General features: G+C 52.1%; 2 protein-coding genes across 2 annotated transcripts; both read left to right on the forward strand.

The window, feature by feature from the left end:
• The first annotated feature begins 675 nt into the window (after positions 1 to 675).
• Positions 676 to 20,750, forward strand: ADAM9 (ADAM metallopeptidase domain 9). Its single transcript, XM_057418107.1, has 22 exons — positions 676 to 790; positions 7,358 to 7,455; positions 8,310 to 8,374; positions 9,614 to 9,692; positions 9,803 to 9,879; positions 10,337 to 10,526; positions 11,286 to 11,351; positions 11,976 to 12,047; positions 12,479 to 12,648; positions 13,492 to 13,573; positions 13,874 to 14,007; positions 14,203 to 14,374; positions 14,485 to 14,577; positions 14,732 to 14,927; positions 15,414 to 15,519; positions 16,199 to 16,382; positions 16,957 to 17,037; positions 17,837 to 17,942; positions 19,026 to 19,158; positions 19,598 to 19,706; positions 19,836 to 19,963; positions 20,631 to 20,750. The coding sequence occupies exons 1-22, from the start codon at positions 691 to 693 to the stop codon at positions 20,746 to 20,748; spliced, it is 2,559 nt and encodes an 852-aa protein (XP_057274090.1). The 5' UTR covers positions 676 to 690; the 3' UTR covers positions 20,749 to 20,750.
• Positions 20,751 to 22,171: 1,421 nt separating this feature from the next.
• On the forward strand, positions 22,172 to 27,910 carry LOC130603946 (disintegrin and metalloproteinase domain-containing protein 2-like). The gene is made up of 19 exons (XM_057418097.1): positions 22,172 to 22,357; positions 22,445 to 22,503; positions 22,687 to 22,754; positions 22,852 to 22,930; positions 23,040 to 23,116; positions 23,192 to 23,384; positions 23,745 to 23,810; positions 24,043 to 24,114; positions 24,287 to 24,453; positions 24,783 to 24,864; positions 24,988 to 25,124; positions 25,212 to 25,398; positions 25,537 to 25,626; positions 25,863 to 26,061; positions 26,486 to 26,594; positions 26,855 to 27,038; positions 27,128 to 27,208; positions 27,556 to 27,673; positions 27,753 to 27,910. The coding sequence occupies exons 1-19, from the start codon at positions 22,312 to 22,314 to the stop codon at positions 27,908 to 27,910; spliced, it is 2,172 nt and encodes a 723-aa protein (XP_057274080.1). The 5' UTR covers positions 22,172 to 22,311.
• Positions 27,911 to 27,965: the final 55 nt, after the last annotated feature.

The following is a 27,965-nucleotide window of genomic DNA, read 5'->3' on the forward strand; positions in this document are numbered from 1 at the left end:
AGCCAGGCGCGTCACTTGATAAGAATGTGTTTGGGGAAGTGCCATTGCCTGGCTTTGGAGGTGCTGCGGTGCTCCCAGTGCCAGCTGGGCCCTTCCATATCGGTGTCAGTGAGGTCCCGACTGCACCCAAACCCCTTCCTCTGTCTTATTTATGGTGCTTGTCAGCAAACCCCATACACGTGGTAGGCGGAGAGGATGCAGCTTGGGGTTGGAGGGGGAACGTGACCCTTGGCTGTTTAAAACCACCCTTCCCCAGCGCAGTTGGAGCCCAGCATCCCCTGGGGAAGGGAGCGGAGCAAATCACCCCGTGCTTCCAATGCAACGTCGGGTTTGGAGGGGGGAAAGGCTAAAGAGAGAGGCGTTGTGTGCCGGGTTGTTGCTGGGAGGTGTTCTTTAGTTTAAATGAGTTTTCAGCGGTCGGTGTGGGATATGTGGGTTATTTACCTTCAGCAGTGGGAGGTTAAGGGTGGGTTTCCGCAGGCTCCATCCCTTGGGAGCCGTCCTTAGCCCGGCTCCCCCCGGGACCGCTGCGCTTGGGCTCGGCCACCGCCGCAGCCCCTTCCCCGGGCGGAGCGGCCCCGCCCCGGGGCGGTGCGGCGCAGGCCCCGGCCCGGCTCCATAAGGCCGCGGGCCGCCGGCCGGACCCAGCGCCCCAGCCGGGGGTGTGTGGGGACGGGACGGAGGGCGGCGATGCGGACTCGGAGCTCCATGGCTCGGACCTGGGCCCCGGTGGCTCGGAGCTGCCTTTGCCTCCTGCTGCTGGCCGCGCCCGGGCAGCCGGCCCGTGAGGGTGAGTGCGGCGGGGCCTGCTCCGACACCTCCCGGCCTCCCCTCGGCCCGGCCGCGCTGGCCTTCGGGCCTCTCCTTCTCCCCGCCGAGGGGATCCGGTTGCCCCCGGCTCTTCCTCGGGGCTGGTAGCGGGGTTCCGGAGGGGGATCCCTCCCCGCTTCAGTCCTGCGCGGGTGTCCGGAGGGCTGCGGTGCTGTGGTGCGGGTCGGAGGGGTGAGAGAGAGGGGGCAGAGAGGCCCCATGGACGTGGGTCTGCCCCGGCCTGGGTCGTTGTGGAGCCGGTGGGGCAGTGAAGGGACAGCCGGCTGTCTCCCTGTGGGCTCTTAAGTTGGTGCTGTGCTGTGTGTGTGGGCTGTTGATGTATTGAAAGCGTTCCGTTTAGGGGCTTTGCTGGTGCCAAAGCTGATGTTATAAGCAGAAATGTCTCCTCTGGTTGTTTTTCCCCCTCCTGAAGGGATGCGTTAAACTTGTGTGCTCATCATTAATGCATAGTTTTAGATCAGGCATCCTAAGGAAGGGATCTCTGAATCCGTCGCTGATGCTTTATGCTGAGCAACGGTGCTCTTGCGGTGGGCATCCCTCCCATGCTGCTGGAGCAGGACAGCGCGTTGGGACCTGCTTTGATGGAGCTCCGAGGAGGGAAGACTTCAGTGACCCGTCTGCAGCATGCTGGATGCTCGTGCCGCTTTGGTCAGCGTTGTGAGGGGTAATGTTCTAGTTCCTACCTGTGGGTGGAAGGAAATGCAGGTCCCTGAGGATGGGCAGTGTTTCTGCTGCCTTTGGAAGTCTCTGACCCAGCTAATTCCACAGTGAAATCCCTTTGTCTCAGGTCTCAGCATGAAGGAGAAGGGGAGAAATGAGTTGCCTGGCTCAGTTTATGCAGGAACTTCCAGCTTTCGGGTTGGCATGGGAGTGCTTGGGACTCTCCTCAATAAACAGGGATATGAGACAGAAATGGGGTGTTCCCCACAACTATTAATGGAGAATTCCTGAATGAACATAATCACCCAGGGATGTGTAGCTGCAAGGGATTTGTGTGGTGGAGATCTCCTTTGTGTCATTTGGCTGCATAAAGTCATCCAGAAACCACCTGGCATTGCCCTAGCTAAAGGCTGTGGCTTTGCTGCTCATCTCTTCCTTGCCATTGGGTACCACACAGCCCCGGGATGGCCTCGCTGTGCTTAAGGGATTTCTTAGTGTCTGTACCCTTGGTTTCAGTGTTTGATTCCTTGGTTCAGATCATGAGGAGCCCAGCTCTGCTTCATCCGACCTGGGATGCTCATTGTTGTGGTTGTTCCCTCCAAGTGAAGACTAAAGAGAGGGGAGCTGATGCTGCCCCTTGTAGTGCTCTGCTTTCCGGAGGGAGTTGTAGTTTTGGCTTGTCTTGGTCGTTCTCATTTCTCAGGCTAAAATGAATGATGATAAAAAAGAAGCTGATTTGCTCCGTTCCGTGGCTGGGTTTGGGTTGTGTGCTTTCCTTTGGTGGCTGAAGAGCAGCGTTCCCATAACCTCTGCTGTGTGATCCCAGCTGAGACCCCCACAGCCCAGGGGATGCGGAGGAAGTGAGTGGGCTCTGAGGGCAAGGGGCTGCTCTCCATGGGCCAGGCTGTCACGGGTGTGAGATCCACTGGCCTGGGGGGGGGAGATGAATTGTCTTGCACCACAGAGGGTAATGTGGCTTTGCTCTGTGTCTCCATGAAGAAGGTTCCGAGGTGGTGAGGGTGCTGTGACCCACCAGAGAGCAGGAGCCATAGCTGTCATTGTGGAACAGGAGTAGCTGTTGTCTCACAGACACATTAGGCTGCCTTTAGAAGGGGCAGAAGGAATAGAGTCTAGACAGGAAACTCTGACAGCATGGGTCAGGATTCCAGCAGGAGGGAGGTAAGGATTTTCTAGGCAATATTGCTGTGGAAGAGCACAGTATCCTCATCAACCAAGAGAAACTGCACAAACTGCTCTTAGCTGTAACGTTAAACCAGTATTCCAGGTGAGCAGTAAATCGGAATAGGTGAATTTGCTTCTCTTGCTGTGACAGTTGCTCACCTTTTCCTACCTTCAGAAAGGCCCTGTGACACGAGGAGACCCTCTTGATCTGAAGCCTGAACCAGTCCCAGCCATGTGGGCACACGAGAGAAGGATGTGACGGAAGGATGTGGCTTTGGAAGGACTGGTACAAAGTGTTCTGCTGATTAATTGTCTAAGGGTGAAATAATTGCAAGAGGGTGAAAACTGGGGTGTAGGAGCCTCTTAGGAGAGGAAATGAGAGTTAGAGTAGGTTAAACAACAAGTGAATCAGCCCTGCTGTCTGCTAGGGAAGAAAGATTAACCTGGGGAAATGCATGAGCGCACAGCGCACATGAACCGTGGTGCTGGTGAGGTCTTCCTGGGCTGCCCTGTCCTGGTTTGGATCCCCCTTTCGGTCTAACTGGGAAGTAGACCCCAATGTGAATGTCAAAGAAATGGGTTCCATAAGGAAATCCCAAGCACTGGTTTTTACTTAAAGCACCAGAGAAATCCATTGGACATCAGGATACTTGTTGGAGATCCTGGGACCCAAGGGTGGCTGTGTAAAGCCTTTGGCAGCTCTTCCAGTGAGCAGCCTGCTGCCTAAGTGTCAAATGACTGGTGAGCTGACCTCAGCTATTAATTGTAATTGATTATAACAGTGGTTAATTTAATGAGTTTGTGTATTTAATGCTTCAGCAACGTGCATCTTTGACTCAGATGCATGTGGCTAATGAGAGGTTAAAAGCACTGCTGCTCACTGGTAGGTGAATTGGGGCAGCATCAGAGCGTTTGCTTGTTGTACAGGGTGATGCTCTCCATCATCAGCTGTGGGGGATCCAATGGGGTAGTCAGAGCACAGGTGGAGCTGCACAAGCACTGCCTTGTCTCCATGAATCCAACCCTGCTCCATGTGGGAAGGGCTTTTTGCCCTTCTGCAGCTGAGCCAATGATCTGCCGAGGTGTATGGAGATGGGAGATGCAGCTTGACCTCTGCTGCATGTAGACCTTACCTGATGGAGTGAATCCTGTAGCAGCTTATCTCAGCATCGGGAGAGCTGGAATGGCCTTGACATGTTCCAATGGTTTTCAAGCTCCTGCACGCCACAGAACGTGCACCCAATTCCTGCTGTGGATTTGGGGCGGGGAAGGGAAGATGAGTCAGATCTTCCCAGTTGCCTCCAATACTTGGCAATTAAAGTCAGTCTTTAATGGGACAAGATAAATATAGTGGTTGTAATTGTGTTTTTCTCCTTGGAAGTACAGTCTCCAGTATTGTTAGACCCAAGGAATGAATGATAAGAAGCACATTCGTGGTGAGGATGTGAAATGCAGCTCAGATCAGCTTTGGCCAGTGGCAGGAAGTGCCCAAGTACAACAAGTCCTGCAGAATCTGTTGCAGACTGCTGTGTTTGAGGACCATGCTTATGGTATTGCAGTGAAGCTTTTCCAAAGAGGTGAAAAAGAAGCTACAAAAAACTGTATAGGAGAAGAGAATGTGAGCATCTTCAAACATCTTATGTGGACAACAGCTGAGTATCCATCCAGGTTGGCTTTTTGCTGTCACTTCTGCCTTTCCTTAACTGCTGTGAATTAAACCACCTCTACTTTGGCCTGAAATATCCAGGTGAATTCCTATGGATAATAACTGTCCTGCCTGGCAGGTAGCATTGTTAACAGGGATGTGGTTGCAGGAACGCATCTGCTGATGCCTTCGTATCACGCTGGAGCCCAGCGTTTCCCTACAGTGCTGTGGTAGCTGCAAACAGCCTTGTCCTGGTGGGAATTTCGCCTATGCTAATTGGGTCAGGCTGAGTGTGTCTCAGTTCCCAGGGTGAGGGAAGGTCTGAATGTGTCAGCCACTGACGGGAGCATTGGGTGCGAGCTGGGACTGGGCTGCTGGCTTAGGGCCTTATCTCCACGTGTGTGTTTCTTGGTAGGAGAAAGGCCTGTCTCTTCCTAACCAGCCTTTGTGGGGGGGGGGGGAAGCTTTAGGAGCAGGGTTGTCTTTTGCATGTTCTCATTTCTGCTTTGTTGCACTTGTCCCTTTCACTGGATTTCCTATTAACGAGCCCAGTGCCCTCTTTGAGGGCTGCTGGTGATGCGTGAAACATTGTGTGGGGCAGACAGCGTGGAAAGTGAGGGCTGGTGCGTGTTGATCCTGGTGCTGGTGTCCTGGGGGTGCTGTGCTTCCAGCCTGCAAGAACCCCACAGAACAAACCCCTTTGTGCATCAGGGGCTGGGGATCAGTTTGATCATGTTCTGGAACACGAGGGGAGGAAGGATGCCAGAAGAGGGAAGAGGTCTGGCAGTTAAAAGCAGAGCTCTTTGCAGTTAAGTTTGAACTTGTAACGTGTGGCTGCTCCTCTCCTGTTAGTTCCACTGGGAAGCGAGGTGGTGCCTTCCTAGCCTTATGTTTTAGCTTGTAATAGAATCATAGAATAGTTAGGGTTGGAAAGGACCTTAAGATCATCAAGTTCTAACCCCCTGCCATGGGCAGGGACACCTCACACTAACCCATATCACCCAAGGCCTCGTCCAGCCTGGTCTTGACCACTGCCAGGGATGGAGCATTCACAACCTCCCTGGGCAACCCATTCCAGTGCCTCACCACCCTAACAGGAAGAAAAATAGAAAGTGCTTTCTAATAGGAAGCACTTTGTTCATCAAGACCAACACACCCTCCTCCTCCTCCGAATTGTGCCCACAATGAAGGGCACAATTCCCTACACGCTGGGGGCAGTGCAGGGAAGGAAAGAAAGCAGCAAACAGGGGCTATTCTGTGGTTGAAAGCTGCACTCTTGGTGCTGTTCCTCCAGGAGGAAGCCTTGCAGTGTTGCACCCTTCCCAGAAATCCCTCCCAGTCCTGCTCATTCCATGGGATGATTCACTCCTTTGTCTCATGCTTCCAAGCTGCTTTTTTTTGGGAAGCACGCTGCTTTCCGAGCACCTCCACGGAGCCACCCCTGCTTCTGCAGCCTGTGTGCTGAGAGCCTCCGCGATTCCAGCGTCGCATCCCTGCTCACAAAGGTGCTTCTTGCTGGGAGCAAGCACGGAGCAGCGCCGTGCAGCATCTCCAGGCTGGCTACGAGTGGAACGGGTCATTGGAAGTGACAAATGTCGAGGGGCCGTTTGCTGAGTCTGTGCTTTCAGTGGTTCATCCAGGGAAGGAAGCAGCCCTTCCCACCGTGATTTTCAGGCCAAGGAGGTGTTGCCATGGGCTTTCTGTAGCCTCTGACCTGTTTTCAGGAAGTTTATCTCGGTTTTAATACCTTTTTCTTCCCAGCAATCACTGTAATTAATGAAGCTTCTGCAGCCATAGTGCTGTGTTACCCCTGAGAAACAACCCAGCTCTGCCTGTGTCTGTGTGGCAAAACTGCTGCGTTCAAAGCAGGCGCCCTGCAATGCATCCGTGATCTCCAAATGGATGTGTGTGTGATGGGAGAGGACTTGAGAGCCATCTGACTGCTTGGGGGATATCAGTGGGGAGGTGGCTGGTTTTACTGATGCAGTATCTCAGTGCATCAGCATCTCCGAGAGCTTTTGGAGGCTCTCAGAAGCTCAGTGCCCTCTCACCAACCCCTAATGCATGGTGCTTGTTTCTGGAGGCTGACAAGGAGGATAACTGTTCCCTTCCCCCTCCCTCCAGGTCAGAAGCTCAGGCTGCTGTGATGAGCTCACTGATTCCATCGCCAGGAGCTATTAAAACCATTGCTCTCAATCCCGCCTGCAATATCTGAACCGAGCTCCTGCTTCCCAGGAAGCCAGGCAGTGGCCGTTGATGGGAAAAGTCATTGACATGTGCAGTTTATTATGGGTTACACATTGAGACAGCTTCTTGCAGAAACTGCTGCCTTATAAAGGAAACTTGGACCAAACTTGTGTTTGCTTCGGAGCATCTCTCTGGTGGTGCACACGCAAGGCTGCGTGCGTCTCGCTTGTTTTAGTAAGGTCCTGAAGAGCTCTCTAAGAACATAATGAGTAGCATTGGCCTCGTGTCAGGCTTTGGCTGTGATGGACAAGGGTGGGATGCTGAGCCGGGCTTTGGGCTGGATCCAGAGGGGCTGGTGTGGGGCTGGTTCTGCAGCTTCCCAGCACAGGATGCGTGGTTTGACAGCGTCTTTCTGTGTGTCCTTGAGCAAGCTCTCTGTGCTGACCTGCTTTGGTAAATGCTCTGATTCCTGCTGATGGCAAGCGATGGTGGGTGCTAGGGGCACTTGGAATGTCCTGGAATGTGAAGCTTTCCCTTTGAAAAGTGAATTTACAAGGCAATCCGAGCATCCTTTGCTCTGAGGTTTGCCCTGTGAGCATCAAGGTCTGTGGCTTTTTCTGTTTGGGTCTGAATCCCAGATTGGTTTGTCTTGAAAGGACCTTAAAGCTCATCCAGCTCCAACCCCCTGCCACAGGCAGGGACACCTTCCACTACAGCAGCTTGCTGCAAGCCCCATCCAACCTGGCCTTGAACACTGCCAGAGAGGGGGCAGCCACAGCTTCTCTGGTCATTTTCTTCCTTGTGCCTTGCCCTCCTTGTTTCTGCAGCCAGCTTTTCCCTTCTGCTTTCCAGGTTTCCAGCAGGTTTCTCTGTTGTCTTCCTATGAAGTTGTAATCCCGCAGAGGTTAGGAAGAGAACGGCGAGAGGCTTTCAACATCTCCTCTGTACAGGTACCTTAAAAATGCCTTCAGTTTAGCATCAACATCTTCATGTCCCCCCCCCAAAACTGACCTGAATTCTCACAAAACCCTGTTGGGCTCATCTAGCAGCAAACAAGTCTCCATCCTTACAAAAGGACACGTCAGGACCCTGGTTGCTGTGTGCAGCTTTTGGCTAATGCAAGGCTGTGGGGGTCCTGGCTCGCTGCAGACATTCAGTAATAGAACTGTGTTGTCCTTTTCCAGCTGTAACTAAGAGGTTTTTCTATGGAAGTCTTAAAAACAAGGAGTGAGAAAACCACAAAGCTATTTTGGAACAGCTTCTTCCTTCATGTGACTTTTCCCCAGTTACACAGGAAGGGATGCCAGGTTCCGGAGGTAGGGATAATAACAAAATAGGTTTCAGGCTTACCCACATGTGGCTTTTCCTTGTCTGGGTGCAACTAACTCAGTACCTGGCAGTCCTAGTGTATGGTCCTTTTGTGTGCTGGATATCAGGGGAGACAAGGGACGAGCACTGTGGTGACAGCAGGAGCCAGGGATTTATAATGATGTCTCTTCCTTGCACCTTTTTCTCCGTGGAAGCCCACTTCAAATGGGAGACCTGAACCTGTGACTTGTGCACATTCTTGAGTGGGATATTTGAAAGGAGTCTCTATAACCCTGAATTTAGTAGCTGCATCTCCAGCAACTGCAGCCGTATCTAAGATCAGCGGCACAGCCTGGCCCTGAGCTACAGAAGGTGCTGTGAATGCTGTGGTAGTGGTAATGGAGCTCACAGGGTGTTTTCTGCCAAGCTTTTTCTGATCTCAAAGGCCATTTTCCTCATTAACATGAGTGAAATGCAACTGTTGTTTTCTACACAGGACAAGGTGTCCTATGCTGTTGAGATAGAGGGCAAAGAATACACGATTCATCTAGAAAAGAACAAGTAAGTGACGAGTTTCTTTTCTGTAGGTATTAAACTCCATCTGTGTGTCTGTGTTTGAAGGTGGCAGATAGCATGCCCTGACCCTTGAGGCTCTTTGAGGAGTACAGTTCCACACCAGCTCTGTGAAAGCAGAGTGAGTCCCACAGCCTCGGCTGTCAGCCAGGAGCTGTGTGGAACTCCTGAGCCCTGGTGATCCCCTTTGCTGGAGGAAGCTGCCTTTTGCTCAGAGGGAGCTGGGGAATGGGGGGGATTGACTCTCTCCATTCACATCTAAAGAGAAACAAACGGAGCTGGATTGCAAGTCAATATTTTCACTTTCTGATGGGGTTTGTTTATTGTTTCAGGGCTCTCTTTTTTCCTGTCTCAGTAGCACACAGATACTACATGAGGAAGCTGACTGTATCGAGGCCACAATACCCATAACTCGCAGACAATCTAGATGTTGTCTGCCTTGAGTTTAGTTTACTAGGGCTACTTGCAGCACTGGCAAGTTAGAATCATAGGATCATAGAATAGTTAGGGCTGGGAAGGACCTTAAGATCATCCAGTTCCACCCCCCCTGCCATGGGCAGGGACACCTCACACTAAACCATCTCCTCCAAGGCTTCATCCATCCTGACCTTGGACACCACCAGGGATGGAGCATTCACAACCTTCCTGGGCAACCCATTCCAGTGCCTCACCACCCTAACAGGAAAGAATTTCTTCCTTATATCCAATCAATCTAAGTTCCCTTTTATCAAGCTCTTAAAGAGTTCTGTCTTCCAACTGTCAAAAGACACAGAAGTGTTTTCACTGCACAAGCCCCTGGGGATCTGCAGCTGCCACTTGCCAAGCCCCTGACCTCAGAGACATGGGAATTCAGCGGGTTCACCACTACAGAGCAGCACTCTTCATCGTGGGAGACTTCCCCAATGCACTTCCTTCCAGAGCTGGGCAGGAGAAGTCAGACACAGGAAGCTGAGGGCTGTGAATATTTCTTTTCCTGTATGAAATTAGCACGGTTTAATGGGTTTTGGTGCTTGTTTTGCATAGCTGGAGTCAGGTGGTTGATTGGATTTCATTAACGGTTCCAGCATTCTGATAGCTTGGATTTTGCTGTGGAAATTCCCATTTTCTTTGTTAATTTTGGAAGGGTTTCCTTATTTAACTGCTATTTGGGATGCTTTTGATTAGGATCATCTTGCTAGAGTCATTTCATGCAATTCCTCCAGTATTCCTTCTCCCCTTTCCTTACAGAGAACTGCTGCCCAAAGATTTCACTGTTTATACCTATAACAAGGAGGGAAAGTTGCAATCTGAGCACCCAGATGTCCAGGTAGGGTTTCTTTCTGTTTATACCCTTACCGAAGGTGACTTGAACACTGAGCACCAACCTGGAGTCGTGTATTACAAAATGAGAGATGTTTTCCTTGTCTTTCCATGTAGGATCACTGCCATTATCAGGGATACGTGGAGGGGAGCCTGGATTCTGTGGTCGCTCTCAGCACTTGCTCGGGGCTCAGGTAGTGGAGCTCCTCTTTTGTACCTTGGCTACCATGTGAGTCTTGTATTTGCTGAGCCTTGAAACAAAGGTCTCGCTCTGTTTTGAGCTGGGGTTCAGCAGTGGGTGCCTTTGGGCAGCTTCTCTGCCCCAACACCATTTCAGTTGGTATTTGCAATGCCATTGAATAAGTTGGTTGATGCAGTTGAATCAGTTGCTCTGTGACACAAAGTTGGCTTGTTTGATTTGTGTAGATGATCACTTCAAAGAGCTGTGCACAGTGCAGAACTGGAGAGTGGAACACCAGTGTGTTCCCATTTGACTGCTCTCAGGCCTGCAATGAAGCCCACTGGTTTACCAGGACTGAGATACATGCCATTAGATACCAAAGAATAACTGTTCCTATGTTTTACTGTAAGAATCTGGGTGAATAACCTCTGTGCTTAACAAGGGATTTCTCATCCACTGTTACATTTTAGGGGCTTGGTGATGATGGGGAACATCACCTATGGGATTGAGCCCATGGAGTCCTCTTCTGGCTCTAAACATATTTTATATCGCTTGGATAACGTGAAGAAAGAGCCCACAATGTGTGGAGTAACTGCTGAAGACCACGCCAGTGAGCACAGGGAGGAAGATCACCATCCCAGCATGACTCAGCTGCTGCGAGTAAGTGCTGCACTGTTTTCTCCACAGTAATGAGTGTTCACCTCAGAGTATGGAAGCTGCTTATGGGATTTCCTGGGGCTTAGCACATACCTAAAGGCTTCTGATTGAGGCCTTCCTACGCTGCTGGGAAACTCGGTTGCTTCAACAAAGCAGTGGCAGTTCCTTTCTCCATCTGCCTACAGCAGCGAGAGGCGAGTGGCTGCTTGCATTATTCACAGGCAGAGCTTTGCGGGGCTTTTAAGGGCAGGAACACTGCCCTCATTGGAGAGGCTCATTAACAAAGTATTGCATCAGGAGCCAGGAGAATATTATGGTGTTTATTCCATTCTCCTAACCATCAGGAGACCGGTTTGGTGTGGAGGTCCCTGTGTTGTTTAAAGCCTGCCTGCACAGGAACGTGGTTGTGGTAGAAGGTTGAGTATGAAAACCATCAGGTTTCACTTCAAGGTTGTGGGCATTTGCTTGTTAGTGTCTTTCAGCTCCTTTCTTACAAAGAAACCTGTGTGGAAAGGAAAAAGATCCCTTCCTTTTGAGACAGGAAGTCTTTGTGCTGCTAAAGTTGAAGGTGAAACACTTACAGAGAAACTGTCATTGCGTTGGCTTCCACCTCGTGGCTCTGGTTACAGTCTTGGCACACTGTGCTTTGGGTGTGCCTCGAGCCGCCCTCTGGATCACGTGAAGTTTGATGATGTCAGGGTTATGTTTTTGGTTTGCACTTGAATTACTAACACTGCAGCTCTTGCAAACTCTTCTCCCCAGACAAAGAGAGCAGTCCTGCATCAAACCAGATACGTGGAGCTCTTCATAGTTGTGGATAAAGAAAAGGTAAAGCTCATGTGTTGTTCCCCCTCCCTTCTTCCCAAGGGCTGGCTTGAGAGTCCCTCAGTCTTCATTACTGCCAAATGGATTGTGGAAAGACACACTGTAGCCAAGGTTATGCACATGCACTAACCTAAATCTGAGTATCAGCGTGCTCCCTGCAGTAGTCTTCAGGCAAAGAGTGAACTGTCAGACATGGAGAGTTTCTATCAGCAAGGAATTTCGGAGTGTAAGGAAAGCACATGGCAGCTCCTGCCTTCTCTTCAATATTGAGATGTTGAGCAATAGCACTGAAGATGCTGCTGTCTTGATTAGCATAGATGCACAGAATAGTTAGGGTTGGAAAGGACCTTAAGGTTATCCAGTTCTGACCCCCTGCCATGGGCAGGGACACTGCACACTAAGCCATGTTGCCCAAGGCTCTGCCCAGCCTGGCCTTAAACACTGCCAGAGATGGAACATGGAACACTCACTTCTTTGGGCAACCTGTGCCAGCACCTCACCACCCTTGACAGGACGTTTGAGCAAGGCCAGGGTGGTTTTCATGTTAACTAGTCTTTAAATGCTTTGTTCCATTCCGACTTCTGTCTTTATCTCTTCTCTTCATGACCAAGTTTCTTTGTCTTGCAGTTTGAAGATTTTGGGAAGAGTGAAACAGAAGTAAGAGAACACATGGTGCAACTGGCAAACTTCCTTGACAGTGTAAGTTAAAGCTGGGTTAAGTGATGCTGTGCATGGTAGCCCTGCACTTCTGCTTCCTTCTGTCAGCTTTGACCTTAGAGTGTTCTGATACTGCTTTGGTGAGGATGAAAGAGGGGGTTTTGTCAAGCCAGGAGCTAGAGCTGTTCCCTCAGCTGTGATGTTGGAGCCTGAGAGCACTCAGCCTGAGTGTGGTGCTAAAGGAGCACCACAGTGGAAACCCAAGCCTGGTGTTCCAAACCAGCAAACCCAAGCCTGGTGTTCCAAACCAGCAAACCCAAGCCTGGTGTTCCAAACCAGCAAACCCAAGCCTGGTGTTCCAAACCAGCAAACCCAACCAGAAGCAGCCGATTCTTGCAGTAAGCGATAGAACCCCAGACACTGCTCTTACCTGAAAGTCTTCAGACACATTTCCCCTTGTCTTCCTTCCCCAGATGTACATCATGCTCAACATCCGTGTGGTACTGGTGGGTTTAGAGATCTGGAAGTACGAGAACATCATCAGCACAGATGGAGGAGCTGGTGATGTGCTGGCAAACTTTGTCCAGTGGCGAGAGAAGAACCTTGTTTTGCGCCGGAGACATGACAGTGCCCAGTTTGTCCTGTGAGTGGCAGTTCCTTCCCTCTCACTCCCAAGAAGCTCCTTCTCTTCCTGCCTGCTCAGCTATACTGTGCTAGCAAAAGTAGCTGCTGTATTTCAGCAGAGAATCAGTGCAATCTGCTGTGGTTTGGCTACTTGGTGGAACTTCCCACATCAGTGTAAGTGCTTTTCAGAAGGCTTCTGTGGTCCTTGAATTCAATGTCCTCCCTGAGAGTTATCTTTTTTGCTTGTCCCACGTGGCCTGCAACGTTGTGTTTTGCATTGTATAAAGCTTCCACTCAGATAATCCTTTATCAGGTTGTACACTGGTTCGACTTGTCATCTAGGGCTGCTTCCACTTGCAAATGGGCAGAAACCTGATGCAGGGCGTTGCATTTTAATGGAGAGAAGGTTGTTTCTGCAGCTGGTACCCAGAAGCTGGCTGCATGGTTTGAGCTTTGACACGAGCATTGATCTGTCTGTACTGCCTTAAGCTAGCACAGGGCTTCCTATCCTGTCCTCTCTGCCCTTCCAGGACGTGTGCCCCTGTGCACTTCCTGCTCTGTAGATAGCATGGCCTTTAGGAAGTCACTGCTCAAAGCAGGCAGAGGGAAGATGCTCCCCCCTGTGTAGAAACAAGGGAGTAACGAAGTTGAAAAGGAAAGGAATCAGTGGAGTTTGGCAGTAATAGAAAGGCAGGGAACAGCCAAGGAAAACAAACGATTTTAAGGGTGGACCATTCAGCTCTTCATATTTAGAGGGAAGATGCCAACTTTCTATGCAAACTTTTGTCTGGAATCAAAAGCATAAAGAGCCATGAAGCTGAACTGGCGCATTAATGCTCCTTTTCCCTCCCCATTTCTGCAGGAAGAAGGGGTTTGGTGGCACAGCTGGAATGGCCTATGTGGGAACAGTGTGCTCCAAGAGCCATGCAGGAGGCATTAACGTGGTGAGATATCTGTAGTGATATGTGAATGTGATCATGATAAGAGTTTTGCACTCCAGAGTCTTTAATAGCAAAGCTGAAGTGGTTACTGGGGGGTTTTGTGTAGTCCTCAGCTGTTTCTGGCGCTTTCCTGTTATCTTTTGCATCCTTTGCTCAGCTTCCCTTCTCAGTGTGCAGCACTCATGAATGCAGGACAGGGCTTCTCTGCTGATGCAGACAGAATGGCACAAGTGTCTTTTTTGGCACGTAAGAAATCTCAGTACAAGCTGCCCGCTCATTTCCTTCCGCTTTGCTGTTGTGCAGTTTGGAAGGATCAGTATACAGATGTTTGCCTCAATTATGGCTCATGAGCTGGGACATAACCTGGGGATGAACCACGACGATGAACGCGTCTGTCACTGTGGAGCAAGCAGTTGCATCATGAGCTCTGGAGCATCGTAAGTACCTGATGGAAACACCCTTTCCCATGTGCTTAGTTCTTGCAGGCTGCTTTTGCCTTCAAAGTACTCTCGCAAAGAGTCATGTTGTGCTTGCAGCTCATGGGGAAAGCCAGTGTTACCCTTGTCCTACAGAGTAAGGGAGCACTTATGGGTTGGCTCAGTGTAGAGATAAGTGCATGTGCCCTGTTGCAGGGGATCGAGGAACTTCAGCAGCTGCAGTGCAGAAGACTTTGAGAAGCTGACTCTCAACAAAGGTGGAAGCTGCCTGCTCAACGTTCCCAAGCCTGATGAAACCTACAGTGTCCCGTACTGTGGGAACAAGCTGGTGGATGCTGGGGAGGAGTGTGACTGTGGTTCACCAAAGGTTGGTAACCTGTGCCTCCTACAGATGCTGCCAGCGCTCCCCTTGCTGGAGAGGGGCTCTGTGTGGTGGAGGATGAGGTTTCCTGATGCTCAGTACACTTCTGTTCTTAGGAATGTGAAAGTGACCCTTGCTGCGAGCCGGGCACTTGCAGGCTCCGATCCGGTGCTGCGTGTGCTTATGGTGACTGCTGTAAGAACTGCCAGGTGAGAGGCTCAGCCGTGTTCCTGGGAAGTGTTCAGTGCTTGGGAAGAGGAGAGCATTGGCCTCACTGGGGCATCTGAGAGGGAACTGTTGTGTGGGTGCATAGCTGAGTTTTCTGTTTCCTGATGCCGTTTCCTCTTCCTCCTTTCTCTTTAGCTCCTTCCTGGAGGAACCGAGTGTCGGGCGAGTAGCAACGAGTGTGACCTCCCAGAGTACTGCAATGGCACGTCCCAGTTCTGCCAGCCAGACTTCACTGTGCAGAACGGGCACCCGTGCCACAACGAGGAAGCCTATTGCTACAACGGGGTCTGCCAGTACTATGATGCACAGTGCCAGGATATCTTTGGCTCCAGTAAGGAAGAACGCAGTGTTACAGGAGATATAGCTAAAAGAATACACAAAGTTTATTTAAACTCTACTTGTTTTCCTTGAAGACCAGCTGGCTTTGGCAAAGGGTTTGAAATAGTGGCATTTATGGCTTAGTCTTCATACATGATTCCTTTGTTAGGTTTAATGCCGTGCTGGTGATTCAAGTAGTGATTTTCTTGCTCTAATCCCTCCTAGTGCAGTGTGTAGGGCTGTAAAGAAGACAGTATCTACATTTGATATTTTGCTGAAGAAATATCAAATGGTACAACTGACTCAATGTTAAGTGACTGCCTGTCTCTTGGAGTCTTATAGTGCTGACATTTTCACCTCTTTATTGCCTTCATCAGGTTCTTAAGCTGTCTGCTGTGTGGAAATCACATGTAGCAGCATAATTACTTTGGGTAAAAGAGACATGATGATAGGAGCTGTTCCTGTCCCTGTGTAACTTGGTTCCTCTCTCTGCTTGCAGAAGCCAAAGCAGCCCCCAACATCTGTTTTGCTGAAGTGAACTCCAAGGGTGACAGATTTGGCAACTGTGGTTTCCATGGTCATGACTACAAGAAATGTTCCAGCTGGTGAGTTGAGCCCAGTGCACCACCAAGTTCCTCACTGCATCACTGAGAACCCTTATTTGGGTGCTGCAGTATCAGTTTGAGGTGTTCTAGCAGGTGCACTGGGGAGAGATGTGTTACCCCATCATCTAACCTTGCTGACATGTGTGCATCGATCTGAAACCACAGTGAGAGAGCTCAGATGTGCTTTAACCCTCATTTCTGAAGCTGTTTTTAGCACTTGAGAGCCTCCACACTTTGGCTTTGCTCACCTCTGGTTTAAATTGTCTGTCCTTGACTCTTGCACATAGGAGTTGGAGTGAGTTTGAATGTGTGCTCTCTTTGCTCTGTAGCTGGGTTTGAAGCTTTTGGGCTCATGCTGTGGTTTCCCATGTGTGTTCTGTAGCCTCAGGGGATCCATGCATCAGATGTGGGGCTCCACATCTCCTGTCACTGATTGTTCTTGCCCAAAGCTGTTCATGTACAGAGAAGGGATCTTTAATGTAAAGACCCCAACAGCAAGAAGGGATAAACCCATCCTCCTGCAGCCCTGAAAGGAGGCCCAGCTCAGTTGTGTTTGGCCTCGATGTGATTTTCAAGTAGTGTCTTCCAGTAGGAAGGAAACATCATCTCAAATGCTTGATGCTCTTTCTCTAGGCCCAGATTGAAGTGTTACTGCAGTATTGCTGTGTTGATGTTGTAGGAATGCCATGTGTGGGAAGCTGCAATGTGAAAACGTGAAGACCATGCCTGTGTTTGGAATCAAGCCTGCCATTATCCAGACTCCCATTCGAGACACCACGTGCTGGGGTGTAGATTTCCAGCTAGGCTCCGATGTCCCGGACCCAGGAATGGTGAATGAAGGCACCAAATGTGGGAATGGGAAGGTAAATGAACAATGAAAAAGTGGTTTCTCACTGTAGTCATTCAGGGGGGTTCATGTGAATGCAGTTTTCAGCTGTGTTGGTTTGGGAGTATTTCTGGCCCTTTAACTTCTTGATGCCTGGACTCGATGCAAAGCTGAGTGAGCCCCTCACTTCCCAGCACTGCACTGTGTGTGCATGGGGAATGGAATGAGCAGAAATGGAGTCTGAGAGCCAAAGTCTTTGCTCTGTGAGAGGGAAGAGCAAGTGCACACAAATGCCTTCAGGAGGACTTGCAATTAAAATCCGACTGCGCTGAAAAGCCTTGAGGCTTAGCCCCAGCACAGGAATGTGCATTCCACATCTCCTCACTGAGCACAACTTAATTGCTGTTCCTTTACATTCAGGCCAGAGACAAAAGGCCCCAGTGGCAGTTCAGACCCCATGCTGAGAAGCCTTTTGTAGTACAGGGCTGTTGGTGGAGTTGGGTTTTAGCAGGGAGTCGCCTGAGGCTGAGCACAGGGTGGCTGATGGAGCACGGAGGGGAGGATGAGGGGCAGGTCAGTGAGATGCTGCCTTGCTTCATCTGTGCACACAGATCTGCAGACACTTCCAGTGTGTGAGTGCCTCTGTTCTCAACTACGACTGTGATGTGGAGAAGCAGTGCCATGGACATGGAGTAAGTAGAGCAAGAGCCTCTGTGCCTGCTGGAATCCACTGGTGAAGGATAAAGCCTGTGGCTTTTCCTGTCACTGGGCCTCCCCATGAGGGTCTCTGACTTGTTTGTTGCAAGAACACGAGGTTCTTGATCAATAGTGTCCATATCCTGGTCTTTTTTGGCCCTTGGAAGTCTTGCCTTTCTCTCTTTAAGGCTGTAACTGATGTGAGAGAAAGTAATTGTGATGGTGCATGCAGGGGTTCTTGAGGGTGGGTTTTGCTGTAAAAAGCTGCTTTTTGGTACTGTTTGTGGCAAAAGTGCCTTTTAACAGCAAAAGTTGGACCAAACTGGGGTAAGCTGAGCAAGGTTTTAAATGGTGGGTGGGAACTCAAGTGTTCTGGTTTGTTTCCCTATAAAACACTCTATAAAATCTCCCTGGGGGAGAGAACCTGTAACAGTAATGAAAAAGCCTGTGACAAAAGCTCTTCAGATGGCATTTTTTTGCCAGGCAAGAATTCCCAGTTCCAGTGTTACGACTGTGACTTGGAACTCTGCATCTCTCCAACAAAAGAACACAAAAAGGGAAAGCCAAGGTCTTTAAGCCGTGGGGATATAGCTCATCCTCCCCAGTGCAGTCATGTGCAAGCCTGAGATGTTCTGGCCAAGGGGCTCTGTGGAATTGATGTGGGTTAACGTTCTCCGGCCTGAGCGGTGTGGGATGGGTAGAGCAGATGGTCGTGGGTCCTGCATGCTCTTTAACCAGGTGGAAAGTGGGCTTCCTCCATAGCCTTACTGTGGTGTTTGTGCTGTTTGAATGCAGGTGTGCAATAACAACAGGAACTGTCACTGTGAACCAGGCTGGGCCCCTCCTTACTGCGACGTGACAGGCTACGGCGGGAGCGTGGACAGTGGGCCGCCCTACAGTGGCAAGTCAAGGTCGTGGCTGCTCTGGGGCCGTGGCCCTGCCTGCTGTGGGGCTGAGCACAGGGCTCCCCACGGCTCCAGAGCGATGCCTCGGTGGTTGGCTCTTCCCTGGGTGTCATCTGCAAACAATTCTAGTTGAGGTGGTGGGCTCAAGGGCTTGCGCTTCCCCTCTGGGATGCTGGGGATGCGGAAAGGAACCGGGCTGGTTTCATTGCCCCCCAGGTGATTTCAGACACATTGGAACCAAGATCCTCTTGGACTTCCCTGTTTCCAAGCAGGAAATTGTAGCCCTTTCCATTCAAAAGTTGAGATTTAGCTGGGGATATGGGTTCAAATGCATGGGTTTGACTCTGCATCTCCATAAGGATGCGCTGCTTCTAGCAGTGGTGGCAGAGATGAGTAGCTGTCCTGTTCTGGTCCCTGCATGTGCACTCATCTGGCAGAGGTGGTCTGGGGCAACACTGGTTGGGAAGCCACTGTTTTATTAGTGTTTGTTACTTGAGTGCAGACAGCATGCTTACAACATGTAGTAAATACATACAGAGTCCCTGCCCCAACCAACTTAAGGTATTGAAGAGAGGTGGAGGGAAAGGATGCTGTGGTGGTGCAGTAACAGGCTGGAGAATCACAGTGGAGCAAGGACAGATGCCTCAAGACAACAAAAGGGCAGGGTCTTTTAGTACAGCTTTGTTAAGAACCTGAGTTCTTTGCCTACGGCAAGCAATGGTAGGAGAAGATTTAGGATCAGCCCAAAAGGCAGAAGTTCTCTTTCAGTTGAGCTCGTAAGGTCTTCGCAGTAATGTAGTGGAAGAAAAATGAGGTATTGATCTAGTAATTCAATGTGCTGGTCTAGCCCAGGGTAGTAGAGCATGTACAGTTCTTTCACCTCTGCCCAGGTGTGAGGAGATAATCAGGAACTAATACATTTGGGCATAGATCTTGCAGTCTTCTTCGAGTCTTTAGCTTTTGCTTCTATGACAAATGGAAGTTGGAGCACAAATGGGACCAAATGCAGCTACAGCGGGCCCAGCTACGATGCCGTGTAATTCTTTATTCCTCTGTCGTTTTGTCCCCTTCCCACAAAGACTCCTCGCTGAGGAACGGGCTCCTGGTGTTTTTCTTCCTCGTCCTCCCACTCCTTGTAGCTGCTGCCCTGGCGTTTGTGAAACGAGACAGGCTGAAGCGGTGGTGTCGAGGAGCGATGTCGCGCTGCCACGCGTACGTGCATCTCCCTCTTCCCTTCTCCTCTGCCCTTTTGCAGTAGTCCGTGGGCACTTGTTCCAGGCATGTTCTAGTCCTGAGATGTCAGGCATCAGTTGATGCCTGTAGCTTGCCCCGGGCAGTGACAGAAAAGATCAATTCATCTTAAATTGAGGGAGCAGAGAACTTTCTTTGTACCTTTAAGTTATGTTGGTGATGGGCTTTGTATTTTTGGGTCCTATCTTTAATAGAAAGCGGGCAAATGACTCTGTCATGATCCTAAACAGAGAAAGGGCTATGTTGTTCCTCAGGTTTGCTGCAAGTATCTTCCTGACATCTGATACGTGCTGACATGATATAAACCCATCCAGCAGGTTCGCTGTGCTTGGCTCCGTGGCCCGCAGAGTCATTCTGTCAGGGTTACATGCTCACACACTCTACATTGGTTGGGTTTTAGGTCACGGCCATCACCACCTCCTAGGACAGAAGCTGAGCCAAGAGGCCACCACCATCACCACCAAGGCTTGTCGCACGGCATGCCCTATGCACCGAGGGGTGCCCCTATGGTAGGAACAATCTCCTCTTTGTCACTTTTCCCCCCCATAGGAAGTGTCTTAAATGTCCCTTAACTGATGGAACAAGTGTTGCAATTCCCTACGTGCAGGTTTGTGAATGTTCTTGTGTTTTCTTCATAGGCTATGGAGCCAAACACCTTTCCTGTCCCATCTTACCCAGTTAACCAGCACCCTCAGCAGGCTTACCACCAGTCTTACTACCCACCTCTGCAGTACCAGGCCCCACAGCCACAGAAGCTGCCGACAAGGTTGGCTGAGTTATTGCACATAACTACTGCTATTTGCACTGATGTGTATATACTGTCATTGTCTTCATCTCTATAAGCACTGGGGTGTTTCATCACGTGCTGTACACACACAGGACTGACCTTTTATTGCAAGAAGCTTCTCCTTCATTTCACACTGTGGAGCTACAGTGCTATTACCCCTAGCATTCATTTCACACCCTGTCACAGCTACATTTTGATTAACAGGATTCAGAATGCTTTTGTGGGGCCAGATTAGCCCCGTGTACAGGGGCATAAAACACCTCTCAAAATACCTGGTTTAAAAAGAGATCACTCAGGAATCTGTCGTTCTGCTGATGGGGGAGTGCTATTGCTCAGTACAGGATCATTGCTCAGGAACTTTGAACAGAAAGTTTTCCTTTCCTTTTCATTTTACTTCTAAGATGTAATGCCTGTGCTGGAAACCATGCGTGTCCAGAAAGGGCAGGGGATGGAGCTTGTGTTGGGGGGAAACTTGTGGGGTCTTTGGGAAGAATGCTGTGTTAACACACTGGGTTCCCTGGGGATTTTGGGCACATTTGAGATGGGGCTTCAGCTGGAAGCTGAGGTTGTGGCCATGCAGTGCAGGCAGGGGATGAGTGATGGGGCAGCCACTGGGGCTCACCATGGCTCCTGTGTCCTCTTGCAGGCCACCACCTCCGCAGCAGCAGCAGTGTGCACCTCAGGGACCGCCTCCATCACAGCACAGGTGTTTACCTCAGGGACAGTACTTCCCTTCTCGACCCGCACCTTTGCCTCCCAAATAGCTTTTGGCTTCTGTGGGGCCTTGACGTGAGCTGACCTGGTCACTGAGAGCTGAGATTGCAGTTAACCCTTCGGCCATGGAAGTGGCCCTCGAGCCTTCCCGCTGCGGCCCGGGATGAGGCGGACGAGATACAGCACGGAGGAATGTACCACTTTAAATACCTCTACCAAAGCTCCAGGGACTGACAACACCGAACCCCCATTCCCAGCTTTGGGAACGGCACCGGGCTGGAAGCTCGGGCACTGCTGGAGTTCAGCCCTTGGGAGTTGCTTTGGGTTGCCCAGGATGCGCCCGGATGCTGGAGCGGTGTGGGATGTGCAGTGAGGAGCTGAAGTGACCCCGTTACCCTGCTCGAAGCAAGGAGATCAGGCCAGTTAACTGAAAATCACACTGCAAGGACTGGAGGACATTATCCACTTACACAACCACGGCACAGGGGGAATAAGGTGTCAGCCTCCTCTTTCAGAGGAAGATAAATACATTGTGCACACGTTTATGCATGTATATATGTGTATTGATGTGTAATAATGCACTTAAATCCTTTCATGCCGACTGACACTAAGCTGTGCTGTAGGAGCTTAATGGTTTAAGATGAGGAATGATGAGTTGCTAAATGAGAATCATGTACTAATGTCCACTAACACCACCGTACTGAGGTAGTGAAAATCAAGGTACGAAAAGGCATGGCCCCATTTTGGTTGGAGGAAGTGGGGTGCTCTCAGCTTTGACTTTGGATCTGAAGAGTGCAGCCTTGAGCCCTTGCTGTGCTGGTGAGGAGAGATCAGGTCAGGGTGATGCTGCTGTGCATGGGTCACAACTGGACCCAGGTGCCCAAACTTGCTAGAACTAAGTACTGAAAAGAGCTCAGCTTTTTCCCTTCCTGCTGGCCACTGAGTGCAAACTCGGTCTGTAAAATGCCCCCTAATATTGCCAAAAATGAAACCTTTTTTCTCTGTATATACATCCATGTATACAATAACAATGTGTATATAGTGTTTGCAGTAATAAAATACTTGAACTCCTGTGGTTTCCCATAAACATAGACTAAGGTTTATAACGATATTGAAATCTGTAAACCATTACCTAGGCTAGCACCAGATGTATCCCTGGGGGTCCTCTGTTTGTTCCATGTAATCACTTCCCACTCTTCTGCTGTGTCCTGCTCCCTGGGGGTTGTCTGTCCAAACCCCCTTCACCATGGGCACGGGAGAGGGAATCCAGGATGGAGAGAGATGTATGGACTGTATCTGAAGCTGCCTCCACTGCAACTGTGCTGAAAACGGTGCCTTTTAACCCATGAAGAGTTTTTATCCTGGCCGCAGGGTGATGGCCAAGGCAAGGAACCGGCTCCGGTGGGATGGGATGCTGCTGCTGACTCCTGTTGTGTAACGCGTGTGCCTGTCCCCTGCGCATCCCGGTACCCAAGGGCTGCTCCCGACCCGCGTTGTAAGCAACAAAGAGCAATAAAGACGCCGGGTTTTGTACAAGGCGCTCCCTCGCCTCCGCCTCTGCTTTCCGGGCTGGGCGGGGACGAACGGCCGCGGGGCAGCCGTTACCGGCGGCGATGGAGCCGCACCGGGCGCTGCTGCTGCTGCTCCTGGGGCCGCTGCGTGAGTCCGGGGCCGCCCCTCCGCGGCTGATGCTGGCTCCGGGATGGGTTCAGCACCTCCAGGGTCTCTCTTCCCCCTCCCCTCCAGGCTCCCAGGTCCTGTCCCCGGTCACGGTGCCGCTGCGGCTGCCCCCCAACGCGACCGAGGCACGTTGGTGAGGGGTCTCCAGCTGCAGGGGTTGGGGTGCTGCAGATGTGCTGGCAGCTGGAACGAGGGGGGATAGACCCATCCTTGCTCCTTAATGGGGCAATGAGCTGCTTGTGCTTGCCCTGGGTGCTCCCAGGTGCCCTCGGCACACACTAATTCTCCCTTCCTCTGCCCTCCTGCACGCCAAGGATGCAGTGTCCTACGTCCTCAGCATCGAGGGGAGGCCGTACACCATCCGCCTGCACCCGCAGTGAGTTGGCCCTGACGCCGCTGATGGCGAGGAGCTCAAGGAGCCAGGTAAGGGATGTTACTGTAGGTGCTTCCCTTTTGATGCCTTCCTTTTGTAGTGACTTTTTATCTGAGGATTTCAAGATCTTCGTGTCGAATGAGGTGGGAGCTGCGCTCGCTGATTCGATCCGGTTCAAGGTAACTTTGGGATGCTTTGGGGATTTCGGACCATAAGTGATGCATCTCGGAGCCGTGTCCACTCCGTGTTAGGTGATGGGTGATGGGATTGTCCTCTATCCTGCCCTAGGGAAGCTGCTACTACCGGGGCTACATCGACGGCTTCCCCAGCTCAGCAGTGACCCTCAGCACGTGCTCAGGGCTCAGGTAAGGAGGCACCGCACCGGTACCCAGGGATGCTGCAGCACCCGGGTGTCAGCATCCGGCGCTGTCCCCTGGCAGGGGCTTGCTGCAGTTCGACAACGTCAGCTACGGCATCGAGCCCCTGGGCTATTCCCCTGCGTTCGAGCACCTTGTGTACCGCGTGAGGGACAGGCAGGCCGCGGGTTCCCTCGTCGCCAGCAGCCGCCCCGAGGCAGGGCCCGATGGGCTGACGGCGATGGAGGCGTCGAGGCGAGCACAGGGACGTGAGGAAGTGAGCTCCGAGCGCCGGTTGTCGCCGTGCTGCTGCTGTCCCCGTCACACAAAGGGGGTTTTATCCCATGGGGAGCTTTGTTGGGTGCTGCCTGGGTGGACAGGGATGAGGGGGGATGTTTAGAAGCACCAGTGACTGGGTGTCACCGGGGTTGTTGCCTGATGAGATGCATCACCAAGGTAAAACGGCTTTGAAAACAGCCAGAAATGGCAACGTTAGAACAGCTTCTGCCCTTGGGCTCGTTTGAAGGCATCAAAGAGTTGCTTTTGAACTGGCACTTGAGTAGTGGGGCAAACCTTGGGCACATGGTGACTATAGGGTGTAGGAATAAGCAGCATTGGAGGCTCTTTTCCTTTCCAGCCACTATCAGCTGCAGCCCAATCTCCCAAATACCTGCAGGCGTACGTCGTTTTGGACAAGGCTTTGGTAAGCCTGGGCTACTCGTTTTGCCCTTGTGTTTGCCTGATTTTGAGCACAAAATGATGCCATTCCCCACCTTTTGCATGTTTCTTTTCCCTTTGAAAACGGTTGCATACTGTGGATTTCTAGGGAAGGAAGAGTGAAATCCGTGTTTTACATTTACACGATGGGATGTTGGCAATCATCGTTCCAGTGATGAACGATGCCTGCTCTCATGTGCCCTTGGGTTATCTTTCAGTATGACCACATGGGTTCGGACACGAAGGCAGCGACGCAGATGGTAATCCAGGTCTTCAATTTGGTCAACAGTGTAAGTTTGGAAGCCCTTAGTAAGGTGATGGAGGGGCTGGTGTTGGTAAGGGCCACCTGAGTGCTTTGGTTTGAGGAGATGGCACCCAGTGGCTGACAATAGCAATGGGTGATTGAATGGGTGTTGAGCTCTCAAGGAGAGGGACCCGAGCAGGCGGGTGCTGTGCTTGCAGGTGTTTCATGCTCTCAATGTCACCATCGTGCTGGCCTCCCTGGAGCTGTGGACACAGGACAATAAAGTCTCGGCAGCAGGGGAAGCAGAGGACCTTCTGCAGCGCTTTATGCAGTGGGCAAAGGCCCACCTCGCCCTGCAGCCATATGACACCGCTTACCTCTTGGTGTAAGAGAGAGGTTTTGGTACTCGTTAAAGGTTACTTGGTGGGGATCGGTTAAACCACCATGGGTTAACTGCAGATATTCCTATGAAAAATGGGGGTTTAAGATGCGTTTCTCACATATTTCCTAATTCCTTTATATCCTGGCAGTATTTCTCTCAAGTCCAGCCGGGCTTTCAGTGCTAATGTGGTGGATGTCATTGTGCCCATGGCTCCTGGCCAGGGCACGGTGCGGCCCTGGTCTCTGGGGACACCAGAGCATCCCAGGGACTCAAGCCATACAAACCCAGGACCCCCAAATTACCCCCAGTGCTGGGGTCTCCCTGTGTTTCAGGTACAGGGACCAAGCAGCGTTCATGGGCACCACAGCTCCGGGGAAGGCGTGTCAGAGAGATGCTGCTGGCATCGTGGCCGTGGTACGGTGCTGCCTGTCCCCCCCTGAGCCATGGGGATGGGTGGCAGCACCCACAGCCGGAGCTGGGATCCGACGGGAAGGATGCGCAGGGAAGATGCTGCAGCCCCGCTCTCTCCTCCTTTAGTACCATGAGGCCACAACGCTGGAGTCCTTCTCTGTCCTCCTGGCTCAGCTGCTGGGGCGCAGCCTGGGCATCGGCTATGATGAGTCCCCGCAGTGCCACTGCCCCGGGCACGTCTGCATCATGAGCCCCAAGGCGCTGTGAGTTGGTGGCTGGGTACCAGGATGGAGGTTTGGAGGCTGGCAATAGATGCGTTGTCATAGGGATGAATGATTGCTCTGGTTTAGACACTTCGGTGGGGTAAAAGCCTTCAGCACCTGCAGCATCAGGGACTTCGAGGCCTTCCTGAGGCACGGGGGAGGCACGTGCCTGTTCAGCAGACCCCTCCTGACCGGTCCAGCCTCCCAGAGAGCTGCCACCTGCGGCAATGGCATCGTGGAGCCCAGCGAGCAGTGCGACTGCGGGGCGGCCCAGGTGGGGGACCAGGGCTGGATGTGGGCATTGGTTCCGTGTCTGATCCCCGGAGCTGGAGCCAGCCCAAGGTGCATTATGTGGGGTTTGAGATGGTCTCTCACCAATAAGAACAATGTGGGGTTCGTGGTGCCCCCACAGGACTGCTTGAAGGACAAATGCTGTACTGCAGGGTGTCAGTTCAAGCCGGGAGTGAAGTGTTCCTCTGGATCGTGTTGTAACGGCTGTCAGGTAAAGCAGAGCTTTATTTATTGGAGGAATCGTGTCCCCACCATGAAGGATGGAGACAAAGCTTGTGCTGTGCACAGAGGTTCCAGCAGGAACATCACTGGGGATGCTCTTAGGGCAGTGTGCGACCTGAGTGCCTCAGAGAGCATCCTGAGAGCACTGTGTGGGCTGTGATGGGGGGACCCCCCTGGTGCCTGTGTGCGGACGAAGGCTCCTTCCTGCCTCCTCCTCGTCCTCAGTTCAAGCGCAAGCACTGGCAGTGCCGCCCCGCCGCCGATGAGCAGTGTGACCTGGCCGAGTTCTGCACCGGGGCCTCGGCCTCCTGCCCCCCCGACCTGTACGTGCAGGACGGGCACGGCTGCGAGCAGGGCACCGGTTACTGCTACAAGGGCCGCTGCCAGTCCCCGGACCTGCAGTGCCAGCACATCTATGGGAAAGGTAACGGATGCTCTGGTTGCATCGGGGCTGCCGTGGGGTGGGGGCTCGGTTTGTGCCTTTGCTCTTCAATGCACTGGAGGGGAGGAAGGATGCAGCTTTAGGAGAGCGTTGCAAGCTCAGCTCTGTCTCTGGTTGATAGGGGCTTCGTTAGCGGGTGGTTCTCCGGGTTCTTCAGAGGTAACAATGAAAGCAATAGCATCAAATGCACGTTGTTATCCGTGAGCAAGCTTAATCAGTAACTGCCCTCCTGTTTGCTAATACCTGGGGCTGGCGCCTCAGGGACTGGTACTGTGTTTGCTCCAGTTAGCCAAGAGCATCTCTGCTCTGCTGGGAGCAGCACGAATAGCAAAGGGGTGGTTGGGTACCCTAAGAGCTCCCTTTGGGTTCATTTAAATGTGAGTGAATCTTACTGCTAAACTTGTAGGTTCAAGGAATGCTCCCGTGGCTTGTTACGAGGAACTCAACAGCCAGCAGGACAGGTTTGGCCACTGCGGCTTGCAGCCCAGCCAAGGCTTTAAGTCCTGCTCTTGGAGGTAGGCCTGGGGAAGGGCACCTTTAATCAGGGCTTTCCAAGGCAGGAAAGCATCCAGGCTCCAGCTGATAGGAAGATCTGCCATGCCATAAGTGGGTGCGTGTCCTTGTTAGCAGGACCGTGTCTCTCCTTGGCTCCCAGGTTGACTTCCCAGTCCCGCTCATCCTTTCTCATGCCGCTTTGCATCGCGCTCCGTAACGTTTCTAGGGCAGCGCTGCACGCGTGCGTGAGGTTCACAGCCCCTGCACATGGATTTTGTAGGGATCTGAGGTGTGGGAAGCTCATCTGCACGTACCCGCACGGGAAACCCTTCCCGACGGACGTGGCTGCCGTCGCCTACGTCCACGTGCGCGGGCAATTGTGTGTGTCTCTGAATTACCTGCATGCAGGAGCGAGGCTGGATCCCGCCCTGGTTCCGCCAGGAACAAAGTGTGGCTCTGGGAAGGTGAGAAAGGGTTTTGTAACCCCCTAAAGCGATGGGACACGGGCTGGGTGCTGTGATGGCAAAGCCAGGAGCTGTTGTGGTGTTTCTAGGTGTGCATAAACAACACTTGCCAGCCACATTCGGTCCTGGGCTACGACTGCGATAGCAAAGTGAAGTGCCACGGCCACGGAGTAAGAGAATGCGGTGGTTGGTTTGGTGGATGGAAGGGGGGAAAAGAAGGAAGCTGGAATGAAGGGAGAAAGAATTGAGGGCAGCGGAGCGGGGGGAGATGCAGGTGTTGGGTGGTTGGGGTGGGTTTTGCAGGAGGATGATGTGTGATGCTTGCACGGTGTCTCAGAGTCACACGATCCTGCACTTCCGAGTGTGTTCCTTGCACGATTCCCTTCCGAAATGACCTCGGAATGCTGCTAAGCGCCCATGGCCTTGTCCCAGCCATGGGGCAGAGGCTGATGGTGGCCGGGGCAGGAGGGTCCCTTGCATGGATTCATCGCTCAGCACCCATCCCCTGGCTTTCCAGGTGTGCAATAACAAGGGGCAGTGCCACTGCCACCCCGGCTGGAAGCCCCCGGATTGCCTGCAGCGGGGATCCCGCTTGGGGGGCAGCACCCACAGCGGCCTCCCGCCGCCCGATGGGGGTCAGTACCGAGGGGAGGTGATGGGCGCCGGGCCGGGGTGGAGGAGGAGGGCGCTGGTCCCATTCTGCTGCCCCACCAGGTCTGTTGCTGGCGCGGGTGATGGAGGATGTGACAACGGCATGGCCGGTGCTGGGCTCCTGCCTCCTCCTGCTCCTCCTGGCCGGGGCCATCTGCCTCGTGATCCGGTGGTGGGCGCTGGGCTTGTGCGGACCACGGCCCCCGAGCACCCATAGGTGAGATGCCAGGAGGGGATGGGGCACGGTGCTGCCCCGGGGCGGGGGGGGGGGGGGTG

The sequence above is a fragment of the Pezoporus wallicus genome, unplaced genomic scaffold, assembly GCF_028554395.1.
Source record: "Pezoporus wallicus isolate ANWC-B61680 ecotype Strahan unplaced genomic scaffold, APGP_CSIRO_Pwel_v1 contig_9913, whole genome shotgun sequence".
NCBI lineage: Eukaryota > Metazoa > Chordata > Aves > Psittaciformes > Psittacidae > Pezoporus > Pezoporus wallicus.